The following is a 14,708-nucleotide window of genomic DNA, read 5'->3' as shown; positions in this document are numbered from 1 at the left end:
TAGTTGCCAATTAATTATTTGACTTATTGTTTTAATGTACTTGTTAACTTTTTGGCAGATGAACAAAACATATTCAATGAGCTCTTCTCATGCTTTTTATGCAGTAATATTTATCTGTAAAGTAACTAGTAAATAAAATTTGTAGATAAACATGTTGAAGTAAAAAGTACAATATTTCCTTCTGAAATGTAGTGGAGTATAAGTATAAAGTATAAACATGGAAAGAAGGCCCCAAAAAATGAGCAAGAAATTAGAAAAGGAAAAAGAAATTTTAAAAATAAATGTTTTTAAAAATTAAAAACAAGGAAATGGCTGAAAAAAGCTAAAGAATTGTAATAATTATAATTTTGTAATATGATTTTAAATATTTAATTTGATACTAATAATTTTAATAATTGTTTTCCCTACCTTTTTCAAAATAATTTTCTAAATCAGCCAATTTCTTGCAATTTGTGGAACATTTCTTTCTAGTTTTGGGGGGGACAATCACTATTTTGCTCAGAGTTCATGGGCTGAAATGCCTGTGAAATGTGTCTGAAAGCATCACAAGTGATGTCGCTCCATGTTTCAAAGAGTTAATTTCATTTGCCAGTTTGTGCAGCTGCAGTTCACCTTCCGGCCAGCAGCGGCAGCACTGAACGTAAAGCTGAGCAGCTGCTGAGCGAGGAAGACGTGTGCGCCATGTTTGAGTTTTTGTTGAATTTACCTGCGTTTCACCGGAGTAAAAGTCGTGTTTGGGGCCGTTTAACGAGTCCTGACATCATCGTGAATTCACCTGACAGGCTGTTGAGAAGTTCTACTTTACTCATATGAATTAATATGTGTAATATTACTTCTGAAAAATAACTTTATCGGCGTTAAAAGACAGAAATGCGTGTTTCTCTGTCGCAGCCGTCCAGGACTGCTTTACGTTATCTGACGCCTGCACCGGAGCTAGCAAACAGAGCTAGCATCCTAGCACTCCGTTAACACAAAGTCAAAGCAGTCGTCCTCTCCCGGAGGATTTTCTTACTTCTGTAGTATTTTTGTGTGTTTTTTTAACGCCGTGCTCTTCGGGAGTCTGCTGAGAACTACGGTAATGGTTTGTGTTTGTGTGTTTCGGTGAACATTAACGTGTTATTTTACGATTAGCAAGCTAGCTTTAACCGTTAGCTTCAGAGCGATATATTAGCTTGTTAGCGCTTTTCTCATCTCTGATTGGCTGAATCGCTTTAATTAACGCGTCCAACACGCGCAACGTTACCACCTAACTTTAATCAATGATAATCGATGACGTGACAATTCATACATAACTTTAAATGTGTAATGAAGTTACATTTTCAATGCGGGACTTGTTACAGAGTATTTTTGCAGTATTACTACAAGAAAGCATGATTTAAATACTTACTCCACCATTGTTAACGATAAATGGCGAGATGTTTTAGGGACTGTTCGTTATTTATGGGAGCGGAGGGGGTGAATCAAAGGGGCGCGCATGTCAAGTCATTTTTAAGCACTGGGTTATTATTTTGGTTTTGGGGGAAAGTACCCAGCTATAACTGTTTGGCACATTTTATGCGCTTTTCATTCTTAATTTTTTGATAATTTTGGCTGTGTTCATGCATGTGGCATACATTTTGGCGAGGTTGTTTATTTTTGTTTAATCAGCTCAGCTCCTACAATAAGTCTAAAATACACTGTGGAAACTAAATAGTTACACTCAGACTGTTGAGGTAAAAAAAAAAAAAAAATGCTCCATTGAAACCCATTCAAACATTTTTGATCCCACAGCCATCAGAGCAGAAAAACATGTTTTATTTCCGGGTGTCATTCTGGGCTTTTGACTTGGATTTTGCACAAGATTACATCATTTTGAAAAAATCAGATTTGGCCAATGGACAAAATACATACTATTTCCACTATAGGTGCACTGTCACAGTCAGTGTTGCTGCAAATTATTGACATATCTCAGGCTTTGATCATTAAAAAGTACTTTTCATGTAGTATATTGAAAGTAATTTCATCTAAAAACATAGGGGCATCATGATAAAACTCTGTCATTGGAAAGGTTAAAATAATGAAAATTGATGAATGTTTGGTATTTATGATTAGGACTGATGTTGGTTAAAAAATATCAACTCAGTGAAAGTAAAAAATCATATTGATTTATAATATTTTTTATAGCTGATTTTGAAAAGTGCATTTTCTGTGCAGAGCAGTATGTGTATTTGACACTGCACAAAAAATAATGTTTGAAATAAATGTTTCTGCTAATCATTGACGTATCATAGGCCCAGATAATGCATGTAGTATATTGAAAACAATTCACGTTTTGTGTTTTTAATCTAAATAATGGTGGCATCGTAACAAAAACCTGATATTTAATGGGTTAAAATTCTGAAAATTAATGAATATTTCATATTAATGATTAGGACTGATGTTGGTTAAAAAAATATTCAGAAAACCTAGAAAATAATATTGATGTATAGTATTTTTTAAAGCTTGATTTTGAAAAGCTCATTTTGTGCATAGAGCAATATGAGAGAGTGTAATATTAAAGTGTCCCTCTGGGTTAATATTTTGTATTTATTTTAATAAAGATTTTTTTAAAGAAAACATGCCTTTCAAGACCAAAAAAATCGGCAAAATTACAGCATTTATCATAGCCAGAAACTGTAAGATTTCTAACTGTGTCCTTCTGTCTTTGTCTCAGAGGCCTTGCGGAGACGTGTCCACCCTCAGAAGGAGCAGAGCATGAGGAGATGAATGGAGTCAAAGTGAAAGAGGAGCAAAATGAAGACGACTGTCAGCAGCTTCCTGCCCAAGGTCGGGTTCATTATTAAAATATATCCATGCAAAAAACTCTTTATATGTGACAACAACAGGGCTGGTTTTAGTTTCAAAAATACAGCACTACTACCAATACCCTTAAAGCAATACCAATACCCACAGAAACTTCACCAAATACCCATCACATAAATGAAAGCATTCAGTTCCAGAAAATGCCACCAGTCGTCCCATACTTTCTAACATGCTGGTGCCATCTTTCGTTTTTGTATTAAATTGCCTGATTTCATTTGCCTAAATCCTGCATAGTTTTAACCCATGTAAAGCACTTTATAACTTTGTTTTGAAAAGTGCTTTATAAGTAAAATATATTATATGTATTTTTTTTTTTATTTTATTTCCTCAGCGTGCTGAATAGCCATCTCTGTTAAATACAGCGTCCTCCACTTCACCACAGAGTGCACGTCTGGTATCTGCTACAGTAGTTACACAGGTTACGTTCAAGCAGCAACCTCCGACAGTGGAGTCCCAAAACCTGCAGTTCCTCTAATGGCCACTTGAGGCTGGCTCCAAAACAGAGTCAATCCCTTTAATTTTTTTAGCATTTCAGCAGCTCCGGGTCCCTCCTCTCAGTCAGTGTTTTCTTTTTTTTTATGTGTTTTTGGTTAGAAACCTTATTAAGGTCTGTGGTAACACCAGCTGAACAGACTTTGTTTTCTTCCACGACATAAAATAAGTCAGTAAATGCCCCACTGTGGGCGCTGAGCTGTTATGTGCCTTAAAAAAAGGTGATTGCCAACAAGTAGCTAAATGAGGCGTTGATGACGCTTAGACGCATTGCTCGAAAAGCGACGCCAGTGAAACAGCTGTTCCCCTACGGGACGGCGTGCCAGTCGGGTACTGCTCTCATGCTGCTGCGTGGCGCATTTTTCTCTCGGCCCCTACGACTACAGAACATCATCGCGCTGAAAATGAATAAGTCCTCAAATTAATTTCAAAAATCTGCATGAAAGGTTACACCAACAATATCGCATCAGCTGCGTCAGTATAAACCAATAAACAACTCTACATTCAATAAATGTATTTCCAAAAATGTTGAACTTCTGTACATTTCTAGACACAGTTTATATTTTATATGAAGTCGATAATTTGTTTGAGTTATTAATGTCGGTATAATTTCCTGCAGGAGACATCGAGACAGCAGAAGAACCAGCATTAAAACAAAGCGGCCGTCGGTCTCGGCCCCGTCACCGCTGCTCAGTATGCAGCAGGGAGTTCTCCCGGCCGTCTCGGCTGGCGGACCACATGAACTCGCACTCTGGCGACAAACCATACAGCTGCCCCATATGCGGAAAGCGCTTCAGCAAGAAGATAAACGCGTCGGTGCACCAGCGGGTTCACACCGGTGAGAAGCCGTACTCCTGTCCGGACTGCGGGGTCAGCTACGCCCAGCTGGGCTGCCTGCGGAGGCACCGGCTCGGACACGCCGCAGAGAAACCCTTCTACTGCTCGGTGTGCGGCCGCGGCTTCGTTCAGCGGCGGCATCTCGTACAACACGAACGGACGCACACCGGAGAGAGGCCGTTCTGCTGCCCGGTGTGCCCCAAACGCTTCGCCTCCAGGACGGGCCTCAGCGATCACAAGAAGAGCCACGCGGAGGAGAACCTCCTCTCCTGCTCAGTCTGCAAGAAGGTTTTCTCCACGCCGTCGTCCTTCAGGGACCACGTGAGGCTCCACACCGGGCAGAAGCCTCATCCCTGCTCGCTGTGCTCCAAGAGCTTCAACCGGCCGGGCCTGCTGAGGAAGCACCTGCTGAGACACGCAGAGGAGGAGGATGCGGTCGCAGCTGCAGCTGCCGCTGGCGAGGTGAGCTTCAGGTTTATAACTAACGGCCGGTGAAGCAAAACAGGGAATATTCGTGTGTGAGCTTCAACCGTTTTATAACTGATTAAACCGGCATTTGGCATCGACAGCTTCTGGCAAATGATAAACTAGCCTACATCAGCAATCTGTGGCGTCAGGGTGCCGAATCCGACCAGTTTGAACTGGAGACACGGGTCATTATGTTCCGCTCAGGAGCCCGAGTCAAGCGCGCCTCCTGGTTAAATTTTGTAAACTGGTCCGGTCCAGTTTTTGACTTAACATCAGACTGATCCGAAAGCTTTCACACGAGCCCAAGTCTGTTGGTCAAAATGACGACGTCAGAGAAAATCGATTTATCACAGGAGCAAAAACCATCCGAAACGTTCAGAAATCAAATCACCTGTGAACGCACCGACTGCGTGTGTCAGTGCGTTAATTTGCCTTCTCCAAAAAGAAATATTTTTTGTGACTAAATCAAATGATCTTTTTTTGTCTTAAAAATCAGGAGGAAACGCCTCACGGCTGCCTCCTGTGCCACAAAGACTTCTCCACTGCCGAGAAGCTGCAGCTGCACCAGCAGCTCCACCACAGGGCGCGGAAGTTTGTGTGCGACATTTGCGGCCGAGGTTTCAGCAGAGCGTCGCACCTGAGGGAGCACGTCCGCTCTCACACCGGAGAGAGGCCGTTCCAGTGCGACGTCTGCAAGAAACGCTTCACCATGCATCGAGTGTTTAAGAAGCACCAGGAGATCCACAGCAGGGGACGCCACGCCGCCGCCAGACCCGACAACAGCTCCACACCGTCGGACGCAGATGACACGGTGAGCGTCACACTCACCACTGACAAGTAATCATTAACCCTTTGAAACCCGAGCAAATTGGCTTACTTTCTTTCAAAAACACGGAAAGGTGGAAATGAGCAAATTAACAACCAATGACCCCAAAACGAACAAGAAAATTAGTGAAACAATAAAGAAAACAAAGTGTAAAAAAACTGCTTGAAATGTTATAATAATTCTGAAACACAATTTTAATTACTTATTTAATCCAAGTGTAGCTTTTTTAACAATATTTTTATTTACTTGTTTTAATTTATTGTGTAACATTTCTTGCCGAGTTGCAGCGAAGAAGAGGGATGTTACATCAGGTTTCAAAGGGTTAAGTGACACATCACAACAGCAGACACAATGAATCGATCAACAGAAAATAATCTAGTATTTTGATAACCGTAAACACACATGCCAAGGATTAGCAGTTTACAGTAAATATGATATCTGCTGCTCTTCTCTTTAGTGTATCTTCAGTTTCTGGACTGTTAATCAAACAGCTGCTGTTCGTTACAGAAGCTCAGTGACGGCGCTCTGAACGGGCTGAAGGTTGAAAATACTGACGGTGAAGTGGAGGCGACACATTCACTGACGGGTGAGAACATCAGTTTATGTTCATTTAACCATGAAAGGCTGTGTATACTGAAATAATGACATTATATACATGTCAGTGCACAATAATGTTTATTCAAACCACAGAGGAGCACCTTTTCTCAGTCTTTACTTAAAGGGACAGTTCACCCAAAAAACGAGCGCACAAACGTGAATGCAGCTCCCACTAGGCTAAAAACATGACACCAATGACGTTTTTCAAAACAACTTGGCATGTTTGGGCTTCAGGACACTTGGATTATTTGGACAAGCAGTATGGAGACATTTTTTGATTTTATTCTGTATTTTGTTAACAACCTTCTCACCATTTGCTTCAATTGTTTGGGAGATGAGGACAACGTGCTTTCCCTGTGAACCTCCAGCAGTGTTTTTTTCATTGGCATGAGGCTGAGTGGATAATGACTCTTCATTTTTGGATGAACTATCCCTTTAAGCCCCATTTTAAAACCTGTTAAACTGAAGATAAAATGAATCTGTTTCTTCTCTCTGAGTCCTGCTGATCCTTAACTTTGATCCTGTGTTGATATTTTTAGACGGTGGTCCCGGCAGAGAAAAGAAGCTCCACAGCTGCTCCGTCTGTGGGAAGAGCTACACGAGGCCGTGCAGACTCCGAGAGCACTTCAAGATCCACGCCACAGAGAAGCTGCACTGCTGCTCGATGTGCAACAAGTCCTTCACCACCGTGAGCAGCCTGAGGGCTCACGAGAAGAGTCACATGTCGGACAAACCTCACAGCTGCAGCATCTGCTTCAAGAGCTTCCTGAGGCCCTGCCTGCTCCGGAAACACATGAGGATCCACATCAGGGACGGACTCATCGCCATCCCCGCAGACAAGGTGAGACTTCAGGACACCTGGAGAAGAGCTCAGAGTGAAAGAGATAGACATCACGATGTACATTAAATCACTGTTTCTGTCGAGCCTAAAGGTTCCTTTGACTCCTCAGTGAGATATGAAGATATCATCAGGTTCATTTAGGTTTAAATATTTATTTTCTGTCAGACATTGAACATGACAAATATACTGTAGAACAGCATCACCAGCTGGAGGACCTATTCTACTAAAACTCACAGAGGTCCAGGTACTAAAATCTCCTCCCAGCAAAGGTCCGAGCCTCATACCTAAAATCAATATCACCATTAACTTAACATTTTACTTTGATGACGATTAAAGAACGATTATTTTGCTTTTTTTGTGGTTAGTTTTGGTCCTCATAGTGACCATGGTGTGTTGGAGTGTAATAAACATGTGATTTATTATTATTTATTAAACTTTCCAGCATTATATGAAAATGAAAAGCTCCATCTGAAACAAACTTCAGGTAAACTGAAGCACATTGTGCTGATAATAGGCCGACCTCTCCTGACTGCAGGACTCTGACTTCAGCTTCTGTCAAACTTCTGTGCTGTTAATCATTTTACTCAGGAATTAAAAACGTTTGAGTCGGCCTACTTCTCAACTTCAACTGCACAACTTCAAGCTGAAGTTGTGTTTGACAGTGATGAGGTGATGTGGTCTGTTTCAGGAATTCTGGTTCAACGTGAAGACTGAAGAGGAAGAAGAGGAGGAGAGAGAGGAGGGAGGGATGATGAAGGAGGTAAGAAACTGAGCCTTTCAGTCGTCATCAAGTGAGCTGTTGAAAAGCTCCAAACGGACCTCAAGTTGAGACTGTTTTGTCTCCAGGAGTCAGAGGACCTTTCTTCCACCACAGAGTCCCTCATCGCTGAGACCGCACCTCTACCTGGTAACCAAGGTGTCCAGGACATCTTACCGTTGAAGGAGGAAGACAGAGAAGAGGACGAGGAAGGAGACATCAGCGGTTTGATCAACTCTGACGGGGAGGAGGAGGACTGGAGACCAGCACTGATCGGTACGTCAGCGGTTTTCATAATAAGACTAATCGGCAGCTGCGAGCCTGAAAATCGTGATCTGTGTGGGACGTCAAAGCTGGACGGACACACTCGGGGTTCCCAGAGATCCTTAAAAAGTCTTGAAAGGCATTGAATTTAGTAATCCAAAAATAAGGCTTTGATTGGTATTAACATGCCTTAAATACATCAAGTCCTAAAAATGCAATGCAAAATTTTGCAACAGTTTCATGATGTTGCATTGTTAAATCTCAAAAATAATTGGTGACATCTCTCCATAATTTACCAAATGCTTCTCATATCAATGTCACACAGATCCGGACAGTTGAACCAACAACACTTATTATTTTGTTTGTAAGGAAGTGGAAAGACAAATGCAAAGTGGGAAAAAATACAATCTGCAAGTCATGTTATATTTTACGAAACACATTTGGGTCAAAATTAATAATAATAATAATTTAATAATTTAATAATAATTTATGTTGGTTCATGTTTTAAATAAATTGTTGTTATTGAAAATTGGTCCTAAAGTTTATCCAAATGCATTAAAAATGTCTTAAAAAGTCTTAAATCTACCCTGCAGCCTTAAGCTGCAGGAACCCTGAGACACACTGAGGGTTTATTGATCAGACAGCGGATCCGGCGCAGAGCTCACGCTTAAAGTAAACACAGAACGTCCTCTGTCGGTGTCGTCGAGGGACAAAGTTCATTCAGCGTTGATAGAAACAGCCTAACAGCGTGTTAGTCTGCAAAGAGCAGAGAGTAAAAACATGAAGATGCAGACAGTGTGGCGTCTGCTCACACTAAAGATTTCTACAGTTTAAACGTGTAAAATCTTACGCAGTCATCAATAAAACAACTTCTCTACGGTTTCTGACAGTCCTGCAGCTCAAACAAAAGACCAAACTCTGTGACGGCCTGAGCCCACCCCCCTTTGATGAGAAACTGTCAGTCTCCCCCTCGAACAGCTTTGAGCGACAGCTTTTAGCGGAGTGAGGACTGGTGTTTCTCAGCGATGCTCATCTGTATTTCAGAGCATGTTGTCTGAGAGTTGTAATGAGGACGATAAACGCCCTCTGCTTTTATTTGTTGGATATGTGCTTTTGAAACATACGTTTACACATAAAAACATTTCTTTGATAAATATTGATGTGAAAAATGACAGCAGATTTAATTTCTTGAACAGAGGACGATTCCCAGCAATTTCACGCAGGTACCAAAAAAAAGTCATAATGTGAACAATAGTAATAAAAGATAGGACTTAAATAGCGCTTTTCTAGGTACTCAAAGGCACTTTACATGAAATGTAAAAATATAAACAAATACAGACGCAAACTAAAGAATACAAAGTACATGAACAAAACAGATACAAATACAAGAAGAGAACGCAAAAGCAAAAATTCAGAGGATATGGCGGCTCGTCTGCGTGTTGTCTTCACTGATCTCGTCAGCGAGCTTTTCGTCCTCCACAGTTGACTTCATGTTGAAGGCGTTCGACTCCGGATCACGGTGCTATTAGCCTGCGTAGTCCATTCTTTGTGGGTCTGACTCTGAGGTCAGGAAAACCAGATACCGAGCGTCTCACTGATGATGTGCTTCATGTCGCTGACAGAACAAGATCGAGGGATCGACGCGGACAGCGATGGGAAAAAGAAGCACTGCTGTCCTGTTTGTGGTCGAGACTGTTTTAAGGCGTCTGCGCTGCAGAAACACCTGAGGATCCACTCGGGGGAGCGCCCCTTTCAGTGCCCCACCTGCAACAAGAGCTTCACCCAACACGTGCACATGACGGAGCACCTGAGGATCCACACCGGGGAGAAACCCTACACCTGCTCCGACTGCAACAAGAGCTTCACCTTCTCCAGCGCCCTGCGCCGACACCAGCGGCTGCACACCGACGCCCGGCCGTACCAGTGCTCCGTCTGCCAGAAGACCTTCAAACAGCAGAGCTCGCTCAAGAGCCACCAGCTGACGCACTCGGGGGTCCGCTACCAGTGTCCTCTCTGCAGCAAGAGCTTCAGCCGCGCCCTGGAGCTCACCTACCACGTGAACGTGCACTCCGACACCCGGCCGTACTTCTGCAACATCTGCAAGAAGAACCTGAGCGGAGCCCGGATCTTCCGCAACCACATGAAGAAACACGAGTCGCCAAACGCGCCGCCGCAGAGAGCAGGAGAGACGGACGGTGAGATCTCAGCGGTCTGACGGCGTGAGCCTGAAGAGACGCCGAGAAAACCGCCTGTCTCTGTAAAGACATTCCCAGCAGCCCAACATGTGTGGACTGCTGGTTGCTAGGTAACCAGTGAGGACGCTTGAGACTGAACGCTGAGTTTCATTCAGAACATTTTTAGTTGCAGCACTAAAACAAAACATTAGTTAGTAATTTAAATCTCACTGTGATCCTGACAGTGAGACGACACTTCAGATGGATTTTGGTCTCATATCTGTGAAGGTTTTTTTAATATATATATATTTTTGGTGCTTAAAACACAGTTTGGTCAAAGAGAAATGACATCACTTCTTGTCTATGTGAAGGTCAAAGGTCAGTGCCTTTCTCGAGGACTCTATATTAGGGATGGGGATCAAAACAGGGTTCTGTTGAGGACCCAGTTCTGTTTTTTTCAAAACCCAAAATTCAAAATTCAATAACGTTTGAGCTAATCGATACTGCCGTCGAGTCCCTCGGTCCTGTGAGGGAGCGCACATTTCGAGTCGAGAAGTCATTTAAATCCAGTCTCTGGTCCGCATATATCGACTGTACATCAAATTAAAACTAGATTTTATTGTATTTTATTTTATTTAAAAGCACAGCACACATTAATCAACATTTCTGTAAATGTACTGGTGTTTGCCATCAGGCTCATTTTTAACTGTAGTCCACAAGATGTTTCAAAACCTTTAAAACGATAAATGCAGAATCTTCGACTGTCTTCGGGTTGAAAACAAAAAACTCAACTCTGTCAGCTGCTGCTGCAGAACCGCCGGCACGGTCGTCATCGTAGCAGCAGCCAAAGCAAACCCAAACTTTGTAGCAAGCCCCCGCAGGTCAAAAACACAGTGTTGAAATCCGAGTAAAAGTCGGCAGGATGGGAGGTAGGAACGAGGTCGCATTAGTTTCACTGTGATGTGTTAAAGGTCGGCTCGGTAAAATGAAAAATCAGTAAAAATATTGTTTTTATTGATAATACAGGGTTTTTGGGCTGAAAATTTTGTTTTTCCAGCAATATAAAAGAAACATTGATTCATTCGACTTTACACCAGATAATAGAAAAGTATCAATAGTGATATTGATAAAACTGGGATCGTTAAAGAGTCTCGATAATGGTATCGATATCGATAAAATGTAACGATCCCCATCCCTACTTCATGCAGTACGGTCCATTATTAATCCAAAGACAGTTTGTCGGAGCGCCGAGGCCGTTCTGCTGCGACGGAGCGTCAGTGTGTCATTACACAAACGGGAATCAACGCATCACTTATTTATTTAGAGTAGAAATCAGCGGAGACTCTGCTGTTGTTGTATTCCTTCAGATCAATAAAGTGACTGAGACTGAAAATGAAGAAAAATAAAGTGTTTAAATGTCTTTGGTTTGTCTTTGTTTTACTTCAGAGGGAGGTGTCGGGGGAGTGGCTGAAGTTTAAATTATTTAATTTTTGTGTGAAGTCTGGCGTCTATGTTTTCTGAGGACGTCTTTATCTAATTTCGTCCATGTTTTCAATACAGTACGGTGGCCCTTAGGGTCAAAATACATGATTTCACAAAACACAACTTTTCAACAAACACAATTCATAAAACAACACAATTTCACGACACAATCGTGAAAAAATCAACATTCACAAACACAACATTTCAACGAAAAACAACATTCACAAAACATCGCAACACACAAACATTTAAAGAAACATTTCACAGAACAACATTTCAGCACACATTTCATAAAACAACAAAACGCCACGACACAACAGTGACAGACACAACATTTCACAAGAACACTACAACATTTTAAAAAACACATTTCACAAAACATAAAAAACACCACAACATGTCACAAACACTGACGTTTAAAGAAACATTTAACAAAACATCTCAAAAAACACATTTCACAAAACAAAACATGGCGTGAAATGCACGACTTCACAAAGCACATTTTCCAAAACACGACATTTCAGAGATCAATGGCGCGTACACCAGCTGAGGTAAAACTCTTTTTATTCCGACATGAAAATTTGTCTGCCACGGTAAAAACACTTGTAACGTTGTTTGTTGTGTTAGATGTGCGTCAGGTAGATAGGAAATGGTAACGGTCTCTGTCGCGTTAAAAGATTAACACGAGCAGTCAGAAAACGGAGGTAAAGAAAACAGTTTTATCGCTGTGAAGAACCGAAGTTTTATGTCAGTCCTGAGGTTGCAGTAAATCTCGTATTAATGTTGGATTTTAGCTCAAACATCGTAAACTAATAAAGGTGAAATCTGTGAGCGGAAACAGCTGTTATTATTAGGAATCAAAAAACAGACGCGCTCGTGTTCACAGGTTCATCATGGCGTCTGTTGCGTGGTGACAGTTGGCCCGGCGGACGTCGTAGGCGTCTCCTCCGGCCTTCACGAAGTCCGCCACCGTCTTTCTCCCGTTAAAGTCTTTGGTTTCCACCGACTGCAGAGATGAAACACAAAGAGAGCAGGATTAAAAATGCAATGAGCGTATGGTTTATATGTACGCAGAACATTTAGTCATTGATGCTCAAATACACATTTGCATCTCGACATTTTTTGGGTGTGCATTGTTTTTCGTCCGTCTGTATTAGAAGTCGGCGGAGGAAGAGTCGTGTTGATCACTGTCATGTTTGAACTGTTGATATGAAGCTGCAGCTCCACACTCAAAGTCAGAGGAGCTTTTGTTTGAACTTCTTGACCTTTGAACTGTGGTTTCTGGCTCACCTTCCACTTTGGGCTCATGTTTTCAGCGCTGGTCACCACCATCTGAGAGTCGCCGCCGTTTTCTCGTTTGTGGATGAGCCACTGAGATCCGTCCTCGAGTGTCACTCTGAGGGACAAACGACGGTTAGTGTTTACCCTTCATTTTTGATCATGATGTGTCAGGTCAGTGGGTTCGGACTCACTTGACTCCAGAGTGGCTGATTGGTCCGTATGCAGATTTTAGGGATCTCATTGGTCGTACCAACTTCTCAGCCCTTGAAACTGGAGAGTCGCTGAAATCGCTCTCTTCGGATTCTGGTTCCATCCAGTCGAGGGTGTGATCGATTATTTTGCCTGACAGAGCAGCACATCAGCCAGATTAACTTCAGACTCAGAGGAAGGTTTTAGAGCGGCACATTAATGATTTTAAATCACATTTTTCTTCAGAATACCTCCCAAAAAAACAAATTACACTCACTCTCATTACAATTACACTCACTGTAAGACAGACGTTTTTTTCCAAGGTAATCGCCGGACTCAACAGCGACAGCCAGCAGAGTGAGCGTCAGAGCACAGAGGAGCATCTTGAAGGAAAACATGTTGGATTATAATCTGGGTTTTGTCCTCCCGTCGCAGCTCAGTGAGACTTTATAGAGTCCTGATCCTCCTCCCTGTGTGGACACAGTTCATGTGTCCCAGTTCACATCTGTGTTTGTCTTTTGGCTGGATTCATTCGTTCTTTCTACACTGCTGACGACAGTAAATACGAGAGGTCATAACTTCAGCAGAATTACCCTCAAAAGTTATTAAATTAAAAAAGCAGTGATACTTTCTGGCCTGAAATCTCAATAAAATTGAACTGGTTCACAGTGTTTTTTTTTTTACTTTGAATGTAAATTCGTGCATGTGCGCTCATGTCAGTGTTTACATGCTACCTGAAAGCCCCCCCCCACCCCCAATATACAGTAGTTTTAAACAAGACAAAGAGACTTGTTGCTTGCTGCTAACTCCACAAGTCTGTGTGTGTGTGTGGGGGGGGGGGGGGTGTCCAGGTCACATGTAAACACTGGCGTGCTGACACCGCGAGCTCTCGTTGGTCCCACACTAGGAGCTACAGGCTACAGTGAGGCTGAAAACATGGCGCCAATGATGTTTTTCAAAACAACTCAGCATGTCGGGGCTTCAGGACGCTTGGATTTCTTCAGACGAGCAGTATGGAGACATTTTGTGGTTTTGTTATGTTTTTTTTTTAACATTTGAATCCTTGCTTCAATTGTTTGGGAGGTGAGTGCAGCATCTTTTCTCCATGAATCTCCGGCAGTGTTTTGTGGACTATAAAACTTAACCTGACTTTCCATCGGTATGAGGGGGAGAACATAATGACTGAATTTTCATATTTTGGTAAACTATTCCTTTAAGGCTCAGTTGTCCACGAAACGCCACAGCAAACACATGACCTGCAGGGCTGCTGCAACTGGCCCCCGGCCTCCGTTCGTTTTATAAAAGTGGCCCCTGGCTATGCAAGTTTAGTATCCCTGCTCTAAAGACTTCTGTTAAGTTGTGCTAATTAAATTCTGTGAGTGAGTTTGGTGGTCTCTTTAGGATAACTTTAACCCCAAATGACTATTTGAATATCACTGACTCACTACATGTTATGTGTAATTTTGTTTTTCTTGCATCCAAAAACAGCAATCCATGTTTATGATTGTAAGTTAAAGGGGTCTATGTTTAGCAAAATCCAAATTATATCAAAACATCAGTTTACAAACTCCGCATCACTGAGGCGCCAGCATCTGTTATTATAAATCAGAATAACCTCAGAACAAAGTAAACCCTGTTTGAAGCTGAAGAGGTTTGTTT

The 14,708-nt window shown here is 42.1% G+C and overlaps 1 protein-coding gene across 1 annotated transcript; it reads left to right on the top strand.

Moving 5' to 3' along the window:
* Positions 1-490: 490 nt before the first annotated feature.
* On the top strand, positions 491-11,745 carry LOC121946346 (zinc finger protein 497-like). The gene is made up of 9 exons (XM_042490897.1): positions 491-1,075; positions 2,693-2,805; positions 3,953-4,632; positions 5,135-5,449; positions 5,972-6,050; positions 6,601-6,902; positions 7,591-7,662; positions 7,749-7,935; positions 9,546-11,745. Exons 2-9 carry the CDS (start codon positions 2,742-2,744, stop codon positions 10,136-10,138), a joined length of 2,292 nt encoding a protein of 763 aa, XP_042346831.1. The 5' UTR covers positions 491-1,075; positions 2,693-2,741; the 3' UTR covers positions 10,139-11,745.
* Positions 11,746-14,708: the final 2,963 nt, after the last annotated feature.

Source organism: Plectropomus leopardus, chromosome 7 (assembly GCF_008729295.1).
Source record: "Plectropomus leopardus isolate mb chromosome 7, YSFRI_Pleo_2.0, whole genome shotgun sequence".
NCBI classification, from domain to species: Eukaryota; Metazoa; Chordata; class Actinopteri; order Perciformes; family Serranidae; genus Plectropomus; species Plectropomus leopardus.
Note: the sequence above shows the minus strand (reverse complement) of the source record. Positions and strands in the feature narration are given on the sequence as shown.

Bases quoted from the DNA above. Each gene is read 5' to 3' on its own strand.
- LOC121946346 (XM_042490897.1), top strand. From the start codon at position 2,742: ATGAATGGAGTCAAAGTGAAAGAGGAGCAAAATGAAGACGACTGTCAG. The intron at 5,450-5,971 runs GTGAGCGTCACA...TGTTCGTTACAG, and splicing joins CGTCGGACGCAGATGACACG to AAGCTCAGTGACGGCGCTCT. The intron at 6,051-6,600 runs GTGAGAACATCA...TGATATTTTTAG, and splicing joins GGCGACACATTCACTGACGG to ACGGTGGTCCCGGCAGAGAA.